Below are 21029 nucleotides of genomic sequence, written 5' to 3'. Positions count from 1 at the left end.
GCTTATTCTTTTGCTTTGAAGCATAAGAAGGATGTTGAAAACTAAGCAGTTAATGCATTAGGTAGTTGCATCTCCCTTTTGTCCTCGTGAATGTCTAGTTCATCGATTTTGAAAAACATAAGGAAGAGTACAAGTCATGTCCTGATTTCAAAGACATTTTTCTTGCTTCGCAAAATGGGTAGCTGGATACTTCTGATGGTTTCCATCTTTAGGAGGGCTATATTTTTAGATCCAATATGTTGTGCAGTCCCTAGGACTTCAGTGCAAGACTTTATAGTTTGAAAAAGTCATGCCGACGGTTTGCCGAACATTTTGAGCGTGACAAGACCATAAAGGAAATTGATCGTCAACTCTATTGGTCCGGTTTAAAAACAGATGTGGCTAAGATAGCGGGAATATGTAACACCTATCAACGAGCCAAGCAAAAGAGGCAAAACACTGGTCTCTACACGTCCCTAGTTATCCTTGGCAAGACATCTGTATGGATTCTGTACTATAGCTGCCATGTACTCCGAAGAAACATGACTCCATTTTCGTTGTGGTGGATATCATATCGAAAATGGCATACTTTATCCCTTGTAACAAGACCTCTGATGCATCTAAGGTCGTCAAGTTATACTTTCGTGAGACTGTCAAGTTGTATGTCCTTCCTAAAACCATTGTCTTGGACGGAGATGTACGTTTCACTAGTCATTTTTTAAGATACCCTATGGTGTATGGTTAGCACTAAATTAAAATTCTCTATTGCCTACTACCCCTAGACTAATGGTCAAACTGAGGTTGTTAGTCGCAATTTTGGTAATCTATTAAGGTGCCTGGTCCAGAAAAATCTAAGGAATTGAGATTTAATCATCCCTACCATCTAAATTACATATAACAGCTCTACGAGTCCTTTTAAAGTTGTTTATGGTTATGAGCCTAGGTAGCTTTTGGACCTTATTCCCATGTTCTAACATGCTAAAATGTTTGTTTCAGCTGAGGCATTTGTATATTTTTATGACTTCTAGATTGATATCAATAAACAACTGGAAGCAAATAATGCATCATATAAACTTTGAGCTAATATGCATAAACAATATGTTAAATTTAATATTGGAGATTATGTTATAATTCATATTAGATCGAAAAGGCGTCCATTTGGATCCGCCTCCAAGTTGCAAGCTCATAGTACTGGTCCTTTTAAAATTTTAAAGCGAGTTGATCCAAATGCATGTGTCATTGATCTACATCACATTTTGGCTACCACTCCATCTTCAATGTTGAAGATTTAATTGCTTACAAAGGCCATTTTAACCCTTATGATAATCCTTTTATGCCTCTATCTGCGAACCCTCAACTTGAACATGTTATTTCTACTTCAATTCCACCTATAACAGTACGCAAAGATAAAATTGATATTATTTTGTGTTGACTAAGGATGGAGAAATGCAATGCTTCCTTGTTTGTTGTGTAGGTCGACCTGATTCTGATTATACTTAGAACCCCAGAAAGACACTTCAACAACTTGACCCTAATTTATTGGAGCATAATAGGAGTCACCAGGACTTTCTTTGGCACGGGTCATCGCCCTTATGTGTTTATAGGCGTCGAAAGAGTTTGTTCAACTACTTAGTTTGTGGCAGGGAGTTTGACAACACTATTTTGTGATTTGCCCACTCGATATGATAGAATTTTTTCTACTATTCCAAGAGAGTTGATGCGGACATTCATTATTGGGCCATATATTTAGGCCATTTAAATATGCTTTATGTTTTACTGGCTTGCATAATGGGTTCGGCCCAAGCCTTGACTTAGACTCTTTTTTTTTTTGTTATTTATATGGTTTGTAATCGAAACAAATCAATTAATGAATGGAATTATTCACGTTGGCTTGTTGCCCACTTTCCCTTCCCTATCTTCCCTCTTTCTCCCCCTACGTGCTCCCTCTCTTCCTCTTCTCTTTTTCTCATTCTGTTATACTGCTTCTTCTTCTTAATTAATCCTACATCACCGAGTCTATAGTAAAGTAAACCTTGACTTCGATACTATTTGTAACTCCCTTGATTTCTAATTTGAATTGTTATCAATATTCATATCAATTTTTGCATAGACTTAAAAAAGAATTTATATATCCAAGTAGTAAAAATAGGAAATAATACATTTTTCATAACTAAAAACTTCAATATTTTTAAAAACTAACATGAAGACCCAAAGAAAATAAAAGTAAAATGAACACTAATTTTACTTCTATCCAAATAGTAAGAAATATGAACTAATACATAATGACTCTAAACAATAAGTACATAAAAGTAAAATGAACACTAAGTTTACTTTTAAGATCTTTCCATCAATTCACGACAGACATTATCAAACTACCATTTATCCATTTAGTTCGTATTAGTTTGTAAGAAAAATTCCGAAAGGGTAAGTATTTCAAAAGTACACAGTGAGATACATTCAGTCCATTCTCGAAAAAAAAATTATTCATCACACCTCCAAATCAGGGTTCTTAAATAATGAAATTGACATTAATATTTTTTAAGAATGAGAATGAAAAATATAGTCGTTACGAGATTCACACAAGGGATAAAAAGTCAAATATGGTGGTTTGATGTGATGAATACCGATCATATTTTTCATTTTTGTGGCCAAAAAATGAGAATCAAACGGGCTCATATTAATATAACTCATCAATAGAATATTGTTATTAGATTAAAGCTAGATTTAGAGCCTATTTGGAAGTGATTTTGAGAATTGATTTTTTGATCGTTAGGAAAAAGGTGGGGTCTACCTGTGAGAGAAAAAGTCAAATATGATAGCTGAAATAATGAAATAACGGTCAAAAAATCAATTTTTTTGGTGAAAAAAGGAGCCCAAACAGGCCCTTAATTGACACTACAGTCCAGCTTGGGAAACCTTAGCAAGTGGTCTGATTTAGCTTAGTGACCAAGCTACATCTGAAACCTTTGTGTTAAGTAAAGAGAAAAAAGAGGGGGGGATATCTAAGTGGGAGCCACGTGTCACCGATGTAGATAGTTCACTTTATTTTAGTCAAATTTTTGCAGTTTCTCATCCCATGTTTTTGGCTAATTTCGGAAGGTCGATCAGGGCCGAATAATCGAGATCTTGGTATGAATGTACAACCCTTGTGGATTAAGCTAATACGACATTGCCGAAAACCAAAATCGGCAACAAGAGCAACCATTTCGATTTTCTTGTTGTCGTCATTACTTTCATCCGACTTTTGATGTGTCCAGTGCTCAAAAAAGGCAATATCAAGATACATTTGCAAAAAGCTCATGGAGAACTTCATTTCCATTTATTCAAATTACTAAATGGTAACGAAACCAAGAGGAATGAATCACCCGTAAATGGACCGTCAACTCATTTTTCACATTATATATGTTATATCCTTATAAGTTACTAAAATACGGAATATAAAATGCTTTAACTATTCAAAAAATTATGACAAATTTTTCGAGATGTTAAATTTAGGATGAGTGTTACAATTGCACTTACCGTAAAAAAAAAAAAAAAAAACATAGATGGTAACCCATCGACTTCAAAGAATGCACAAAATACTACACCTTTGGGATACAATCAAAATGGCCAAGAATAGGTGTACGTCTACTTTCTCAAACCAACGAAAAGCCATGATTTGCACGTTTTATGTGCTATTAACCTAGTTAATTGTGATTTTCCAGAATTTTTTAGATTTTTTGCGAGTATTGTAGGTAAGAAAAAGACAACCAAACAAGAATATGCGAAAAAGAATGTATCTAGTAAGTCCTATAAACAAAGGAAATAGTTGGGTCTTTATTTTCTTATTATATGTATTGACGAAAAGATTGTGCCACATCAAGCCCTTGCAATGAGATACATGTTACGTAGAGATCCTATATTGAGATTTGAGTGTAGGTTTTTTGACTTTATGGCTCGGTTTTACTGTCAAAGTCAACAATTTATATCATATTTTATTAGACAAAATGGACTAATTAATTGAATATTAAAGATAAAAATGCAACAAAAAATTGAGGATATAAGTGTGAAAATAAGAAAATATTGAAAACCTTCATTGGATTAAAATGTGGTGCAGATAATAAAAAATGTGGCGTGAATAACTAACCTTTTCGTAACAATTATGCAAAATGTAGTATATAAAACCTCCATTTGGTAGCAATTTTTTATTTCAAAAAATCAATTTTTTAACCGTTATTTCAATATTACAGCTATCATTTTTTATTTCTTTACTCATAGATAAAACTTACTTTTCTCTCTAGCGGTCAAAAAATGAATTCTCATAATCACTATCGAATATGCCCAAATTATAACGTTATAAAATATGATATGTAAAATAAAATTACACCCTATATACATTGTGTATTTTGCAAATTTCCCAAATAAAAATTAGATTAAAACCCTACACATAATGGATTTTGAGGATGATATTGTTAAGGGCTTTGGCCTAAATTAATTAGGGTAAAGTCATAACTTGTCCTCCTTGACTTAAAAACAAAATGTAGTTTTTGTAGACAAATTCAACTTAAAGTTCATATTTTCCCCACCTTGAACCCTAATGGCTAAAGATGAGTAGTATGCAAAATGACAGTTTGATATATTCTGAATTCTTGTACTATTTTTATTACCCCACCTCTTATACGAATCTTTGTATTACTCGACAGTGTAGTACAATATAATTTTTCATCATTAGTATTCATTGTAAATATGAATTCTTATCCCTCAATTAATTAGAAGTAACTATACACATATGGGTGAATTCAGGATTTGATCTAAGACCCGATTACAAAATTTCAAGTAGGTCTAATATGTGGAAAAAAAATTACACATGAAAAATTGTTTTTACAAAAAAAAAAAAAAAACTTACAAAAAGGGAAAATTCTTGGGTCTTGGGGTGGAGGGGGGGAGGACTACAATCTAGCCCAATCCCCCTACATCCGCCCCTGTGTACATGTAAATATACATATTGTGACCTTAAATGGTATGTTTAATGAGGTCATCAAATTAAGGGGTTGTTTGATTAAAAAAATGGTAAAAGTTTTAGCAATTTTTGATTAAAAAAAATAAGGAAATGTGTAGTTTGAAAATGGATAAAAGTTGTAAATCTTATAAAATATAGTTAAAATTCATTATTGATTTTGATAAATTTTTTGGAAAAAAACCGTTACCAAAGATAAGATGTGCAAATTAATATAAAGTTGAATATGATAAATTAAACTTAAAAAGCAAATGATTTTAGTAAAGTAATAAAATATTAAAAATTTAGAGAATATTTCGCTTGACTCTACCAAAGTTCTAAAATCAAATATAAACTTTAAATGTTATATTCTAATTAAAAAAAATTGTCCAATGCATAAAATTAAAAACAATCCATTAAGATAATATATTGATATTTTATGTAATTTTTAAGCCGAAAGTTAATTTCTTATTCATTTTAAATTTTGTGTAGTTCTGCAATTTAAAAAATTGCTAAATACATTCGTAATTTATTGATATTTATTGTGGATTCATTTTTTCTTTAATGCAAGAAAGATTAATAGAAGAGAATAATATATAAATATAACTAATAAAATATAAAATTTATGAAGAAAATGAAATTGAAAAAAAAAAAAAAAGTGTATGATACAATGAGAGAATTCGACTAAATGTTCATTTCTGAAGGGATAGATTAATGAGAGAGAAAAATAAAATTAAATGAAAATGAAAATAAATAGCAATTGAAATTTGGAGAAAGAAATAAATAGCTAAATAATTTAGTATAAGTGTTACATAATGGAATACAAAGGTTGTTATTTGTTATTTCCAATTATGGATTACATAAATTATTTTAGCATATTTTTGTTACCATATGTAAAACGTAGTGTTATAGTGTAAATTCTAGAAATCGATAGCTTATGAACTGAGCAAATATCTAAGTAATACAATCGACAGAATTTATTCTGCCTAATACACGTTTGGTTTGTACACAGTGACTAATCCACACCGTCGCAAGCAAATACAAACAGGATAGAAGTAAATCCTCCCTTTCATTTGTCTTCTCACTGTGTAAGCAGTTTTGAGTCGCAAGCTACAATCTTCACGTGACCAACCATCTCCTGAAAATCTTCGCTCTTCAACTGAGCATTTTGTAAGATGAAAGTCCAAACGTTGTCACAGAATCTGTAGGTGTGAAGATGTCCCTGCACCAAACTTAGTGTTATAATTACAGGATCTGTGCAGTCTACTGCAAGTTTAAAATCAAAAGGATTCTAGAAATGGAAGGAAGATAAGTAACAGAGAATTATGAGAAATCAGTCGGGCAAAACAATGAAAATGGCTGAATATACAAAAAATCGATATCTAAAAGCACAACCCACCCCAACCCAGCCCAAAAAAGAAAAGGACAGATAATTGGAGGAAGAAAAGATGGCAAAGAACTAAAAGCAAATTGTTCTACAAGAAGAAAGAGTTGTGGACGAATGAAACAATCTTGATAAGTTGCAGATTGATGGTTATTGCTCAAAAATGATTTTAGGACTGAAAATTAATAAAAACTGTTTACCCAAAGATTAGAAGCAAAAAAAAAAAAAAAACACACACACACACACACACACATATTAGACATGTAAAAGAAATATTAAAAGGGAGGGAGAAGGTGAAAGGCAAGAGTTTGCGCAAACAATAATGAATTTATCTGGACAACATCCCTTGGACAATCCACGCAGGTTGAAAGTATGAACCATTATAACAAATTGGTACATAAAATTTATGGAATTTTTTTTATACAATTACTAAACAGCAAGAGAAAGAAAAAAGTCAAATTCAAAAATCCTTTATATGAAGTGTATGCTATATATACACACGTCTGTTATAGTTTAATGCGAACACCCTATTTAACAGAGATAAACATAGATAAAGAAGGAAAACCAAAAGGCATACTACAATTTCTCTTGTAGATATATGTGATTCAACAAGACATTCATAATCTCCAGTCCTGTTATGAGAAAGTTGTGATGAACTAGCAGTTAAAATTTGGGCCTGAAATGAGCTTTATATGTCTAAGACTTAGATAAACATGAAAGTTTTTAAGAACGTGAGATTTAACATTTGGGAATGTTATGAGATTCATGTGTCCAAAATTGGATAAACATGAAAATTATGGCAAACGTAGCATTTAAAGTTTGGCCTTGTTATAAGACCTATGTGCGTCATAAGTATTTAATCAATGTGAAAGTTATGATGAAGGTAGCATCCAAAATTTAGCCTGAAGCTTCACGTCTTCAAACAATTTATCAGTGGAAAAAAATAGCTTGTGCCAACAAGTTCTACTTCCCAAATACCTGAAGTAATATGGAAGGAAAAGAAACATTTATCAATGATGCCTGACCGTTCAAGGAGAGAGTGACAACACTATAGTGCAACCTTCTAGACACGCCCCTGTCCATAGGGAGGTCTAGGTGAAATCTTGTATTTTACTTCTCCTCTCAGATTTTTATCCCACAATCTGCAACAATTCCAAAATGCACTTCTCTCACCACTTTTTGTGAACGAAACTCTAAGATTTATCCTTCTAGTACCTTAAAATCCTAATCTCACACTTAAGCACATCACTGTTTTTAGCTTCAGAAGGGAATGGATGAAAAGAGTTGCCCAACTAGAAAGGAAACACAGCATTGACAAACCACACATCAACTAACACACTGAAATGACACCTGCACTCAAAAAGGAAAAGAGCATGCTACTTATACGAGAAAGAATCTGCTGCCGATTGAAGGGGGTGAACATCTCTTAAATCATTACTACCATCTGAAACAACATTTGGACACAATTCAAACTCAAAATTCCATCTCTGCACTTCGAATAGGGTGTTTACTAGCTGCTACTTTGCCGCATGATGCTACTAAGAACTGAGAGCATAAGTACTCCAGTGGTCCTACAATCTCATATTCAAAAAAACGGTTGCTTCCAATCTTCTAATATAAACTCTCTTCCTTTATATACTCTTTACAATGAGGGATATCTCATAATGTTATCTCAAGCTTATTTAATATTCTGCAAATTCTGCTAACTGCTATAAAGCTGGTGTATAATGCATAAATAGACTGCAGTTATAAAATTTCTCTGCTTCCTATAACTGTGCAGCATGTCTCATACCTATAATTCCCAGTTTTCATATTTTTTCCGTACAACTCATAAAAGATATAAATCACTCATTATATAAGTGTACATATGCAACTATACAAAATTCTAATAAAATTACATTCTATATTAGTAGAATTTTGTTTTTGAAAGATCATTCAAGATGCAGACCTACATTGACTTCTGAACAAAAGAGGTTTGCTTTGCACACTAGTACTCGCACTACAATTTGTGAATTATTACTAATGGAAATGTGATAAGTGGAACTGAGGCTGTGATAAGTGGAACTAATTCAGCCTCATGATATTTATTTTGCTATGGTAAGGTAGACCTAAGAAGGAGCTTTTTTGTTTTCAGGAGTATTTCCTATCACTATTAAGCCAAAAAGAATCCGCTCTTTTTGCGAAAATATTTGTCACAGCTTTTTCATCGTTCTATCCTCATAAAGTATTAAATATAGTACTATTTTACTAACAAATCATTGTGAGTGTACTTCAGGAGATGCACACATTTAAAGAGAGTATGCCTTGTTTCCCATCTTAGTCTTATAGAACACAAAAAGCTCTTGAAATTTAAAAGTTTACTATGTTGATTAGCTCCTGTGCAACAATATGGTGACAGGCAAAGATATACTGACAGACACTGCAAAGTGCTCCTGTCACGAAAGTAGATAAATATGGTTTCTAGCGCACTACAAAAATCAAATGTAGAACCCTGTTTGACAAAGCATTTTTAAGATTATAAGTTGATCAAACTTCATTTTTAACCTTACATTTAACTGGACCGACAACTTATGTCCATTTTTTAACCACACATTTCATGGGACACACCAGCTTATAATCTCAAAAAGCTTTGTCAAACAGGTGACTCAAGGGTATTTAATCTCGTCATCTTCAATTTTCTTGCAAAGACCAAAAAGGGTTGTCTAAATTGTGCATCAACTTTGCAACTCTTTCAAAGTTGGACACATGTTTCCAACCATAAAGTTATGAAGTTGCGTGCTTTGAGGATTAATATACATACATTACCAGTTTGGCAACAGAAGGATGGCTGAGCAACCACAAAAAAAATTTATAGCAGTTAGAAAATTAATTTAAGCAATGAACTAATGTACTGATTAAATTGATGAACTAATTACGATAATTTTTTCTACAGGTCAGCAGAGTTAATATTCTTTGCTTCTCAAATAAAAGGCCAACTTTAATTACATACCTACAAAGACAAACCTTATAACACACACACACACATATTTTTTCTGTAAAATAAAATTTCTTTACCTTAATAGAAACCTTGCTCTTCACCAGGTTTTCCAATGCCTCAGTCATCGACTGCCCGCCATAACAACAAAATCAAACCATTTATACATCTACGTATATTTTCACGCATTAACACTCAAATAAGCAGACACGCAGGCATAAATTCTTTAAATAAGAGACTGTGACCTTGTCAAATTGAACAAGGACTTGAATGGCGAGCTCAGGGCTGAGAACACCACTCGAAACCATCTCGTCAAGCGTCTCCGTCAGGCACATGCCAATCGTCGATCTCCTGTACAACTCAAACGTCGCCATTCTTATTTAACGATACTCCGATCTATCCAAAAGCCACAACCAAAGAAAAATTTAAGATCTATTTCATATCGATTAACTTCTTCAAAATTTCAAATCAACTAGAAGACAAATAATCATTAGTAACTTAAAAAGAACGATGATATTAACTTGATAAATACGCTAAATTAATTACTTCGATGTGTATATATACAGAGAGAGGTGTGTACGTATAGAGTGAAGTTTCGAGCTCTGGGATTCCTATGAGCGCGGGAGAAGAAATGGGGCTTAATATACCCTAATTTTGTAGCTAGGGATTTATATAGGCGAGTGATGATGGCAATGAACTTCGAAAAGACAATATTGCCCATGTGTTTTATCTCATTTTCATAATTTATGAGGGGTCTCTACGGGAAATAGGAAAAACAATTTTTTTTTTTTTAAAGATAATTGTGGATACTTGTCTCAAACGTGGCTTCAAATTACGCTTATGCTTGGAGCCATTGCGAAAATGGAATTTAGGTGAAAAGAAAATAAATTGTATGAAATTAAATTGTCTAAAACTTATTTTAGTGGAAATTATCAATTAATAGTGTTTGATTGATATAATTTTCTACCTAAAAAATGTTGAAATAAAAGTGTCTTTTGGTATTCGTTTGACTTTATTTTTTATGAAAATTATTAATTTAAAGGATATAATCTTTTACAGTTGTTCCTTAAATTTGTTTCTGTTGTCAAATTTTTATTTTTTTAAGAAAACCAAAAATCATCTATTTTTTATATTCGTTTGACTTTGTTTTTCAAAAAAATTGTCAATTTAAGAGATATCCCCTTTTACAATTGTTCCAAAATTTATTTTCATCGTCTAAAAAAAAACAAAAAACCAACCAAAGTGGTAGAAAAACCAAGAAATGGTAACCATATGGGACAAAGCAAGAATTTCAATTGCTAAGAAAATTTTTTCCTATCAAACAAGTAAAAAGTGGAAGATGGAATTCCTTTACTATTTTCCATGAAAAAAAATGGTGTATCAAACATAGTCTTACGCGGTTACCAATTAATGACTGAACAATTGAATTGAAAACTAAAATTTATAGTAAACTCTATCTAACACAATCAACACTTAAAAGACTGAAAAATTTACAGGATTTGGTTGTTAGGAACTTCAATTTCACTTAGGTCAATTAATGCTCATTTAATTCAATATACTATAGCCCTCTTTATGGGTTTTAACAACTGAATTATCTAAATCAACTAGTAATCTCTCTGAGTTGAGTTAGTCCTACTTTCATGAACAAATTTACCGTATTTGAAATTTTACGATATCCTTATTTGAAATTCGATACATATAATGCATTCAATCATAGAAATTCAATTGAGGTTACAAGAGTATCTCTCAATCTCTGATCAAAATTTATATCATTTATTCCATGAGCTAGACAAATATATAGGGTTCGTTTGGTAGTGATTTTGAAAATTGATATTTTGACAGTTAAGGAGAAAAGTGGGGACCATATGTAAGTGAAAAAGTAAAAAATGATTGCTTGAATAGTGAAAAAATGGTCAAAAAATCAATTTTTTTGGGTGAAAAAGCACTACCAAACGGGGTCATAATCTATCGTCCCTAAATTCATTTATTGTTGCTCAAGCTATTAAATTAAATGAAGCACACAATAATCAATTAACACAACAAAAATATGGGCGCGAAGTCTTTGAATTAATTAAACATCAATAACATAAGCTACATCATTAATCCTAACAACAAAATAACACTGCTCATAGTTGCAAAAAAATACAGATGAAGGATAAAGAGCATCACTTGCTACATTTAAAATGAATAAAGAGAAAAGAAACTCGAACAATCGTTGATCTTCGCCACACGAATCCCAACAATGATTCTTCAACCTATTCCTTGGTTATTGTAGATCTCCCTCGAATTAACATTGTTTTCTACATGATTATAATTTTGCTGCATTTGTCTACTCTATTACTAAATGTTTGATACCTAATATTAGATGACATGGGAGAGTCATCTGATCAAAATCTCAACTTATTTTTCTTTTTAGATTATACCTCATATTTACACCTTAAAAACTTAAGTGCAGAATTATATTCGAAACTTCTAACATTATGAGCCTGTTTGGGAGTGATTTTGATAATTGATTTTTTGATCGTTAGGAAAAAGGTGGGGTCTACCTGTGAGAGAAAAAGTCAAATATGATAGCTGAAATAATGAAATAACGGTCAAAAAATCAATTTTTTTGGTGAAAAAAGGAGCCCAAACAGGCCCTTAATTGACACTACAGTCCAGCTTGGGAAACCTTAGCAAGTGGTCTGATTTAGCTTAGTGACCAAGCTACATCTGAAACCTTTGTGTTAAGTAAAGAGAAAAAAGAGGGGGGATATCTAAGTGGGAGCCATGTGTCACCGATGTAGATAGTTCACTTTATTTTAGTCAAATTTTTGCAGTTTCTCATCCCATGTTTTTGGCTAATTTCGGAAGGTCGATCAGGGCCGAATAATCGAGATCTTGGTATGAATGTACAACCCTTGTGGATTAAGCTAATACGACATTGCCGAAAACCAAAATCAGCAACAAGAGCAACCATTTCGATTTTCTTGTTGTCGTCATTACTTTCATCCGACTTTTGATGTGTCCAGTATTCAAAAAGACAATATCAAGATACCTTTGCAAAAAGCTCATGGAGGACTTCATTTTCATTTATTCAAATTACTAAATGGTTACGAAACCAAGAGGAATGAATCACCCGAAAATGGACCGTCAACTCATTTTTCACATTATATATGTTATATCCTTATAAGTTACTAAAATACGGAATATAAAATGCTTTAACTATTCAAAAAATTATGACGAATTTTTCGAGATGTTAAAGTTAGGATGAGTGTTACAACCGCACTTACCGTAAAAAAACATAGATGGTAACCCATCGACTTCAAAGAATGCACAAAATACTACACCTTTGTGATACAATCAAAATGGCCAAAAATAGGTGTACGTCTACTTTCTCAAACCAACCAAAAGCCATGATTTGCACGTTTTATGTGCTATTAACCTAGTTAATTGTGATTTTCCAGAATTTTTTAGATTTTTTGCGAGTATTGTAGGTAAGAAAAAGACAACCAAACAAGAATATGCGAAAAAGAATGTACCTAGTAAGTCCTATAAACAAAGGAAATAGTTGGGTCTTTATTTTCTTATTATAATTATAATACAATAAAATTGATGAAAAGATGGGTCCATTGGAATTCTTAAGTATAGGAACAAGCCCTCCCAAATAGAGATTTTTTCTTTCGACTAGATTTCAATTGTGTCACATCAAGCCCTTGCAATGAGATACGTCACGCGGAGATCTTATATTTATTTAGAATTGAGTGTAAGTTTTATGGCTCTATCGCTTGGTTTTAATGTCAAAGTCAACAATAAATTTTAATTATATTTTATGAGACAAGATGGACTAATCAATTGAATATTAGAGATAAAAATGCAACTAAAAATTGAGGATATAAGTTTGAAAATATTGAAAACCTTCATTGGATTTTTAATGTGGTGTAGATAATAAAAAAATGTGGCTTGAGTAAATAACCTTTTTGTAACAATTATGCAAAATGTAGTATATAAAACCTCTGTTTGGTAGCAATTTTTTATTCCAAAAAATCAATTCTTTAACCGTTATTTCAATATCACAGCTATCATTTTTTATTTCTTTACTCATAGATAAAACTTACTTTTCTCTCTAACGGTCAAAAAATGAATTCTCATAATCACTACCGAATAGGCCCAAAATATAACGTTATAAAATATGATATGTAAAATAAAATTACACCCTATATACATTGTGTATTTTGCAAATTTCCCAAATAAAAATTAGATTAAAACCCTACACATAATGGATTTTGAGGATGATATTGGTAAGGGCTTTGGCCTAAATTAATTAGGGTAAAGTCATAACTTGTCCTCCTTGACTTAAAAACAAAATGTAGTTTTTGTAGACAAATTCAACTTAAAGTTCATATTTTCCCCACCTTGAACCCTAATGGCTAAAGATGAGTAGTTTGCAAAATGACAGTTTGATATATTCTGAATTCTTGTACTATTTTTATTACCCCACCTCTTATACGAATCTTTTGTATTACTCGACAGTGTAGTACAATATAATTTTTCATCATTACTATTCATTGTAAATATGAATTCTTATCCCTCAATTAATTAGAAGTAACTACACACATATGGGTGAATTCAGGATTTGATCTAAGACCGGATTACAAATTTTCAAGTAGGTCTAATACGTGGTTTGATCTAAGACCCGATTACAAAATTTCAAGTAGGTCTAATATGTGGAAAAAAAATTACACATGAAAAATTGTTTTTAAAAAAAAAAAAAAAAAACTTACAAAAAGGGAAAATTCTTGGGTCTTGGGGTGGAGGGGGGGAGGACTACAATCTAGCCCAATCCCCCTACATCCGCCCCTGTGTACATGTAAATATACATATTGTGACCTTAAATGGTATGTTTAATGAGGTCATCAAATTAAGGGGTTGTTTGATTAAAAAAATGGTAAAAATTTTAGCAAATTTTGATTAAAAAAAATAAGGAAATGTGTAGTTTGAAAATGGATAAAAGTTGTAAATCTTATAAAATATAGTTAAAATTCATTATTGATTTTGATAAATTTTTTGGAAAAAAACCGTTACCAAAGATAAGATGTGCAAATTAATATAAAGTTGAATATGATAAATTAAACTTAAAAAGCAAATAATTTTAGTAAAGTAATAAAATATTAAAAATTTAGAGAATATTTCGCTTGACTCTACCAAAGTTCTAAAATCAAATATAAACTTTAAATGTTATATTCTAACTAAAAAAATTGTCCAATGCATAAAATTAAAAACAATCCATTAAGATAATATATTGATATTGAGTAAATTTAACTAATGTTCACTGAACTTTAAACTTGTTACTACTTACTCACTCATCTTTCTATATAGTTACCCATCTATCACTCGTCTCTTCAAATAATTGGGCTATCTTTGCGGCAACTTTCCGAAACTTTCAACCATTAAGACTGTCGAATTTTGATACCGTTGGAAAACCCACGATGTCTTCTTCAATGACTACCCAAAATATCCCATAACTCCAAGAAATTCGACCGAAAAAATGCCACAAAAGTCGACCAAAAAATCTGAAAATCCAGGTAGATTTTCAAAATTTTTGGGCGACTTTTGCGTCAATTTTTCAGTCGAATCCCTTGGAATTATGGAGAGATTTTGGATGGTCATTGAAAAAGACATCGTGAGCTTTTCAACGATATCAAAATTTGACGATCTTGGTAGTCAGAAGTTGTCGAAAAGTTGTCGTAAAAATCTCCCAATTATTTGAAAAGACGAGTGGTGGATGGATAACTATATGGAAAGATGGGTGAGTATTCAATAACGCGTGAAAGATGAGTGAGTAAATAGTAACAAGTTTAAAGTCAGAGAGCATTGGTTAAATTTACTCTATTGATATTATATGTGATTTTTAAGCCGAAAGTTAATTTCTTATTCATTTTAAATTTTGTGTAGTTCTGCAATTTAAAAAATTGCTAAAAGTACATTCGTAATTTATTGATATTTGTTGTGGATTTATTTTTTCTTTAATGCGAGAAAGATTAATAGAGGATAATAATATATAAATATAACTAATAAAATATATAATTTTATGAAGAAAATGAAATTGAAAAAAAAAAAAAAAAAGTGTATGATACAATGAGAGAATTCGACTAATAAATGTTCATTTCTGACGGGATAGATTAATGAGAGAGAAAAATAAAATTAAATGAAAATGAAAATAAATAGCAATTGAAATTTGGAGAATGAAATAAATAGCTAAATAATTTAGTATATGTGTTACATAATGGAATACAAAGGTTGTTATTTGTTATTTCCAATTATGGATTACATAAATTATTTTAGCATATTTTTGTTACCATATGTAAAACGTAGTTTTATAGTGTAAATTCTAGAAATCGATAGCTTATGAACTGAGCAAATATCTAAGTAATACAATCGACAGAATTTATTCTGCCTAATACACGTTTGGTTTGTACAAAGTGACTAATCCACACCGTCGCAAGCAAATACAAACAGGATAGAAGTAAATTCTCCCTTTCATTTGTCTCCTCACTGTGTAAGCAGTTTTGAGTCGCAAGCCACAATCTTCACGTGACCAACCATCTCCTGAAAATCTTCGCTCTTCAACTGAGCATTTTGTAAGATGAAAGTCCAAACGTTGTCACAGAATCTGTAGGTGTGAAGATGTCCCTGCACCAAACTTAGTGTTATAATTACAGGATCTGTGTTCAGTCTACTGCAAGTTTAAAATCAAAAGGATTCTAGAAATGGAAGGAAGATAAGTAACAGAGAATTATGAGAAATCAATCTGGCAAAACAATCAAAATGGCTGAATATACAAGGATTCGACATCTAAACCCCCCAAAAAAACAAAAGAAAAGAAAAAAGAGGAGGACAGGCAATTGGAGGAAGAAAAAATGGCAAAGAACTAATAGCAAATTGTTCTACAAGAAGAAAGAGTCATGGACGAATAAAACAATCTTGACAAGTAGCAGATTGATGGTTATTGCTCGAAAAAGATTTTGGGACTGAAAGTTAATAAAAACTGTTTACCCAAAGATTAGAATCAAGAAAAAAAAGGGAACTTTTACATGTCTATTGAAAGCATGAACCATTATAACAAATTGGTAGATAAAATTTATGGAAATTTTTTTATACATTAACTAAGCAGCAAAAGAAAGAAGAAAGTCAAATTGAAAAATCCTCTATAACAAAGTATATATTATATATACACATTTTTGTTATAGTTTAATGCAAACACCTTATTTAACAGAGAGAAACATAGATAAAGAAAGAAAACCCAAAAGCATTCCACAATTTCTCTTGTAGATATATGTGGATTCAACAAGACATTCATAATCTCCAGTCCTGTTATAAGAAAGTTGTGACGAACTAGCAGTTAAAATTTGGGCCTGAAATGAGCTTTATATGTCTAAGACTTAGATAAACATGAAAGTTATTAAGAACGTGATATTTAACATTTCGGACGGTTATGAGCTTCATGTGTCCAAAATTGGATAAACATGAAAATTATGGCAAACTTAGCATTTAAAGTTTGGCCTTGTTATAAGACCTATGTGCGTCATAAGTATTTAATAAATGTGAAAGTTATGATGAAGGTAGCATCCAAAATTTGGCCTTAAGCTTCACGTCTTCAAACAATTTATCATTGGAAAAAAAATAGCTTGTGCCAACAAGTTCTACATCCCAAATACTTGAAGCAATATGGAAGGAAAAGAAATATTTATCAATGATGCCTGACCGTTCAAGGAGAGAGTGACAAAACTATAGTGCAACCTTCTAGACAAGCCCCTGTCCATAGGGAGGTCTAGGTGAAATCTTGTATTTTACTTCTCCTCTCAGATTTTTATCCCACAATCTGCAACAATTCCAAAATGCACTTCTCTCACCACTTTTTGTGAACGAAACTCTAAGATTTATCCTTCTAGTACCTTAAAATCCTAATCTCACACTTAAGCACATCACTGTTTTTAGCTTCAGAAGGGAATGGATGAAAAGAGTTGCCCAACTAGAAAGGAAACACAGCATTGACAAACCACACATCAACTAACACACTGAAATGACACCTGCACTCAAAAAGGAAAAGAGCATGCTACTTATACGAGAAAGAATCTGCTGCCGATTGAAGGGGGTGAACATCTCTTAAATCATTACTACCATCTGAAACAACATTTGGACACAATTCAAACTCAAAATTCCATCTCTGCACTTCGAATAGGGTGTTTACTAGCTGCTACTTTGCCGCATGATGCTACTAAGAACTGAGAGCATAAGTACTCCAGCGGTCCTACAATCTCATATTCAAAAAAACGGTTGCTTCCAATCTTCTTATATAAACTCTCTTCCTTTATATACTCGTTACAATGAGGGATATCTCATAATGTTATCTCAAGCTTATTTAATATTCTGCAAATTCTGCTAACTGCTATAAAGCTGGTGTATAATGCATAAATAGACTGCAGTTATAAAATTTCTCTGCTTCCTATAACTGTGGAGCATGTCTCATACCTATAATTCCCAGTTTTCATATTTTTTCCGTACAACTCATAAAAGATATAAATCACTCATTATATAAGTGTACATATGCAACTATACAAAATTCTAATAAAATTACATTCTATATTAGTAGAATTTTGTTTTTGAAAGATCATTCAAGATGCAGACCTACATTGACTTCTGAACAAAAGAGGTTTGCTTTGCACACTAGTACTCGCACTACAATTTGTGAATTATTACTAATGGAAATGTGATAAGTGGAACTGAGGCTGTGATAAGTGGAACTAATTCAGCCTCATGATATTTATTTTGCTATGGTAAGGTAGACCTAAGAAGGAGCTTTTTTGTTTTCAGGAGTATTTCCTATCACTATTAAGCCAAAAAGAATCCGCTCTTTTTGCGAAAATATTTGTCACAGCTTTTTCATCGTTCTATCCTCATAAAGTATTAAATATAGTACTATTTTACTAACAAATCATTGTGAGTGTACTTCAGGAGATGCACACATTTAAAGAGAGTATGCCTTGTTTCCCATCTTAGTCTTATAGAACACAAAAAGCTCTTGAAATTTAAAAGTTTACTATGTTGATTAGCTCCTGTGCAACAATATGGTGACAGGCAAAGATATACTGACAGACACTGCAAAGTGCTCCTGTCACGAAAGTAGATAAATATGGTTTCTAGCGCACTACAAAAATCAAATGTAGAACCCTGTTTGACAAAGCATTTTTAAGATTATAAGTTGATCAAACTTCATTTTTAACCTTACATTTAACTGGACCGACAACTTATGTCCATTTTTTAACCACACATTTCATGGGACACACCAGCTTATAATCTCAAAAAGCTTTGTCAAACAGGTGACTCAAGGGTATTTAATCTCGTCATCTTCAATTTTCTTGCAAAGACCAAAAAGGGTTGTCTAAATTGTGCATCAACTTTGCAACTCTTTCAAAGTTGGACACATGTTTCCAACCATAAAGTTATGAAGTTGCGTGCTTTGAGGATTAATATACATACATTACCAGTTTGGCAACAGAAGGATGGCTGAGCAACCACAAAAAAAATTTATAGCAGTTAGAAAATTAATTTAAGCAATGAACTAATGTACTGATTAAATTGATGAACTAATTACGATAATTTTTTCTACAGGTCAGCAGAGTTAATATTCTTTGCTTCTCAAATAAAAGGCCAACTTTAATTACATACCTACAAAGACAAACCTTATAACACACACACACACATATTTTTTCTGTAAAATAAAATTTCTTTACCTTAATAGAAACCTTGCTCTTCACCAGGTTTTCCAATGCCTCAGTCATCGACTGCCCGCCATAACAACAAAATCAAACCATTTATACATCTACGTATATTTTCACGCATTAACACTCAAATAAGCAGACACGCAGGCATAAATTCTTTAAATAAGAGACTGTGACCTTGTCAAATTGAACAAGGACTTGAATGGCGAGCTCAGGGCTGAGAACACCACTCGAAACCATCTCGTCAAGCGTCTCCGTCAGGCACATGCCAATCGTCGATCTCCTGTACAACTCAAACGTCGCCATTCTTATTTAACGATACTCCGATCTATCCAAAAGCCACAACCAAAGAAAAATTTAAGATCTATTTCATATCGATTAACTTCTTCAAAATTTCAAATCAACTAGAAGACAAATAATCATTAGTAACTTAAAAAGAACGATGATATTAACTTGATAAATACGCTAAATTAATTACTTCGATGTGTATATATACAGAGAGAGGTGTGTACGTATAGAGTGAAGTTTCGAGCTCTGGGATTCCTATGAGCGTGGGAGAAGAAATGGGGCTTAATATACCCTAATTTTGTAGCTAGGGATTTATATAGGCGAGTGATGATGGCAATGAACTTCGAAAAGACAATATTGCCCATGTGTTTTATCTCATTTTCATAATTTATGAGGGGTCTCTACGGGAAATAGGAAAAACAATTTTTTTTTTTTTTTAAAGATAATTGTGGATACTTGTCTCAAACGTGGCTTCAAATTACGCTTACGCTTAGAGCCATTGCGAAAATGGAATTTGGGTGAAAAGAAAATAAATTGTATGAAATTAAATTGTCTAAAACTTATTTTAGTGGAAATTATCAATTAATAGTGTTTGATTGATATAATTTTCTACCTAAAAAATATTGAAATAAAAGTGTCTTTTGGTATTCGTTTGACTTTATTTTTTATGAAAATTATTAATTTAAAGGATATAATCTTTTACAATTGTTCCTTAAATTTGTTTCCATTGTCAAATTTTTATTTTTTTAAGAAAACCAAAAATCATCTATTTTTTATATTCGTTTGACTTTGTTTTTCAAAAAAATTGTCAATTTAAGAGATATCCCTTTTTACAATTGTTCCAAAATTTATTTTCATTGTTTAAAAAAAAACAAAAAACCAACCAAAGTGGTAGAAAAACCAAGAAATGGTAACCATATGGGACAAAGCAAGAATTTCAATTGCTAAGAAAATTTTTCCTATCAAACAAGTAAAAAGTGGAAGATGGAATTCCTTTACTATTTTCCATGAAAAAAAATGGTGTATCAAACATAGTCTTACGCGGTTACCAGTTAATGACTGAACAATTGGATTGAAAACTAAAATTTATAGTAAACTCTATCTAACACAATCAACACTTAAAAGACTATGAAAAATTTACAGGATTTGGTTGTTAGGAACTTCAAATTCACTTAGGTCAATTAATGCTCATTTAATTCAATATACTATAGCCCTCTTTATGGGTTTTAACAACTGAATTATCTAAATCAACCAGTAATCTCTCTGAGTTGAGTTAGTCCTACTTTCATGAACAAATTTACCGTATTTGAAATTTTACTATATCCTTATTTGAAATTCGATACATATAATGCTTTCAATCATAGAAATTCAATTGAGGTTACAAGAGTATCTCTCAATCTCTGATCAAAATTTATATCATTTATTCCATGAGCTAGACAAATATATAGGGTTCGTTTGGTAGTGATTTTGAAAATTGATATTTTGACAGTTAAGGAGAAAAGTGGGGACCATATGTAAGTGAAAAAGTAAAAAATGATTGCTTGAATAGTGAAAAAATGGTCAAAAAATCAATTTTTTTCGGTGAAAAAGCACTACCAAACGGGGTCATAATCTATCGTCCCTAAATTCATTTATTGTTGCTCAAGCTATTAAATTAAATGAAGCACA

General features: G+C 31.7%; 2 protein-coding genes across 6 annotated transcripts; both read right to left on the bottom strand.

Moving 5' to 3' along the window:
• Window positions 1-5863: 5863 nt before the first annotated feature.
• LOC111396812 (transcription initiation factor IIA subunit 2) lies at window positions 5864-9954 on the bottom strand. Of its 3 annotated transcripts, none has more exons than XM_023023338.1 (4): window positions 9893-9954; window positions 9558-9708; window positions 9393-9443; window positions 5864-6176 (listed from the first exon to the last, which is right to left on the bottom strand). In XM_023023338.1, the coding sequence occupies exons 2-4, from the start codon at window positions 9684-9686 to the stop codon at window positions 6036-6038; spliced, it is 321 nt and encodes a 106-aa protein (XP_022879106.1). In that variant the 5' UTR covers window positions 9687-9708; window positions 9893-9954; the 3' UTR covers window positions 5864-6035. The 3 variants fall into 3 exon arrangements, with proteins under 3 accessions (XP_022879106.1, XP_022879105.1, XP_022879107.1); XM_023023337.1 differs by having other exon boundaries at window positions 9859-9948; XM_023023339.1 differs by having other exon boundaries at window positions 9834-9937.
• A 5726-nt stretch (window positions 9955-15680) lies between these two features.
• LOC111396811 (transcription initiation factor IIA subunit 2) lies at window positions 15681-19664 on the bottom strand. 3 transcript variants are annotated; one of them, XM_023023334.1, is made up of 4 exons: window positions 19552-19664; window positions 19251-19401; window positions 19086-19136; window positions 15681-15984 (listed from the first exon to the last, which is right to left on the bottom strand). In XM_023023334.1, exons 2-4 carry the CDS (start codon window positions 19377-19379, stop codon window positions 15844-15846), a joined length of 321 nt encoding a protein of 106 aa, XP_022879102.1. In that variant the 5' UTR covers window positions 19380-19401; window positions 19552-19664; the 3' UTR covers window positions 15681-15843. The 3 variants fall into 3 exon arrangements, with proteins under 3 accessions (XP_022879102.1, XP_022879103.1, XP_022879104.1); XM_023023335.1 differs by having other exon boundaries at window positions 15696-15984; window positions 19586-19664; XM_023023336.1 differs by having other exon boundaries at window positions 15696-15984; window positions 19527-19654.
• Window positions 19665-21029: the final 1365 nt, after the last annotated feature.

The sequence above is a fragment of the Olea europaea genome, chromosome 7 (assembly GCF_002742605.1).
Source record: "Olea europaea var. sylvestris chromosome 7, O_europaea_v1, whole genome shotgun sequence".
In the NCBI taxonomy this organism is placed as follows: domain Eukaryota; kingdom Viridiplantae; phylum Streptophyta; class Magnoliopsida; order Lamiales; family Oleaceae; genus Olea; species Olea europaea.
Note: the sequence above shows the minus strand (reverse complement) of the source record. Positions and strands in the feature narration are given on the sequence as shown.

What these genes read in the sequence shown, in the direction of transcription:
- LOC111396812 (XM_023023338.1), bottom strand. Translation starts at nt 9,686, where the DNA reads ATGGCGACGTTTGAGTTGTACAGGAGATCGACGATTGGCATGTGCCTG. An exon ending in TCCTTGTTCAATTTGACAAG is followed by an intron (nt 9,444 to 9,557) that starts GTCACAGTCTCT and finishes TATGGCGGGCAG; the next exon opens with TCGATGACTGAGGCATTGGA. An exon ending in AGAGCAAGGTTTCTATTAAG is followed by an intron (nt 6,177 to 9,392) that starts GTAAAGAAATTT and finishes AGTTTGGTGCAG; the next exon opens with GGACATCTTCACACCTACAG.
- LOC111396811 (XM_023023334.1), bottom strand. Translation starts at nt 19,379, where the DNA reads ATGGCGACGTTTGAGTTGTACAGGAGATCGACGATTGGCATGTGCCTG. An exon ending in TCCTTGTTCAATTTGACAAG is followed by an intron (nt 19,137 to 19,250) that starts GTCACAGTCTCT and finishes TATGGCGGGCAG; the next exon opens with TCGATGACTGAGGCATTGGA. An exon ending in AGAGCAAGGTTTCTATTAAG is followed by an intron (nt 15,985 to 19,085) that starts GTAAAGAAATTT and finishes AGTTTGGTGCAG; the next exon opens with GGACATCTTCACACCTACAG.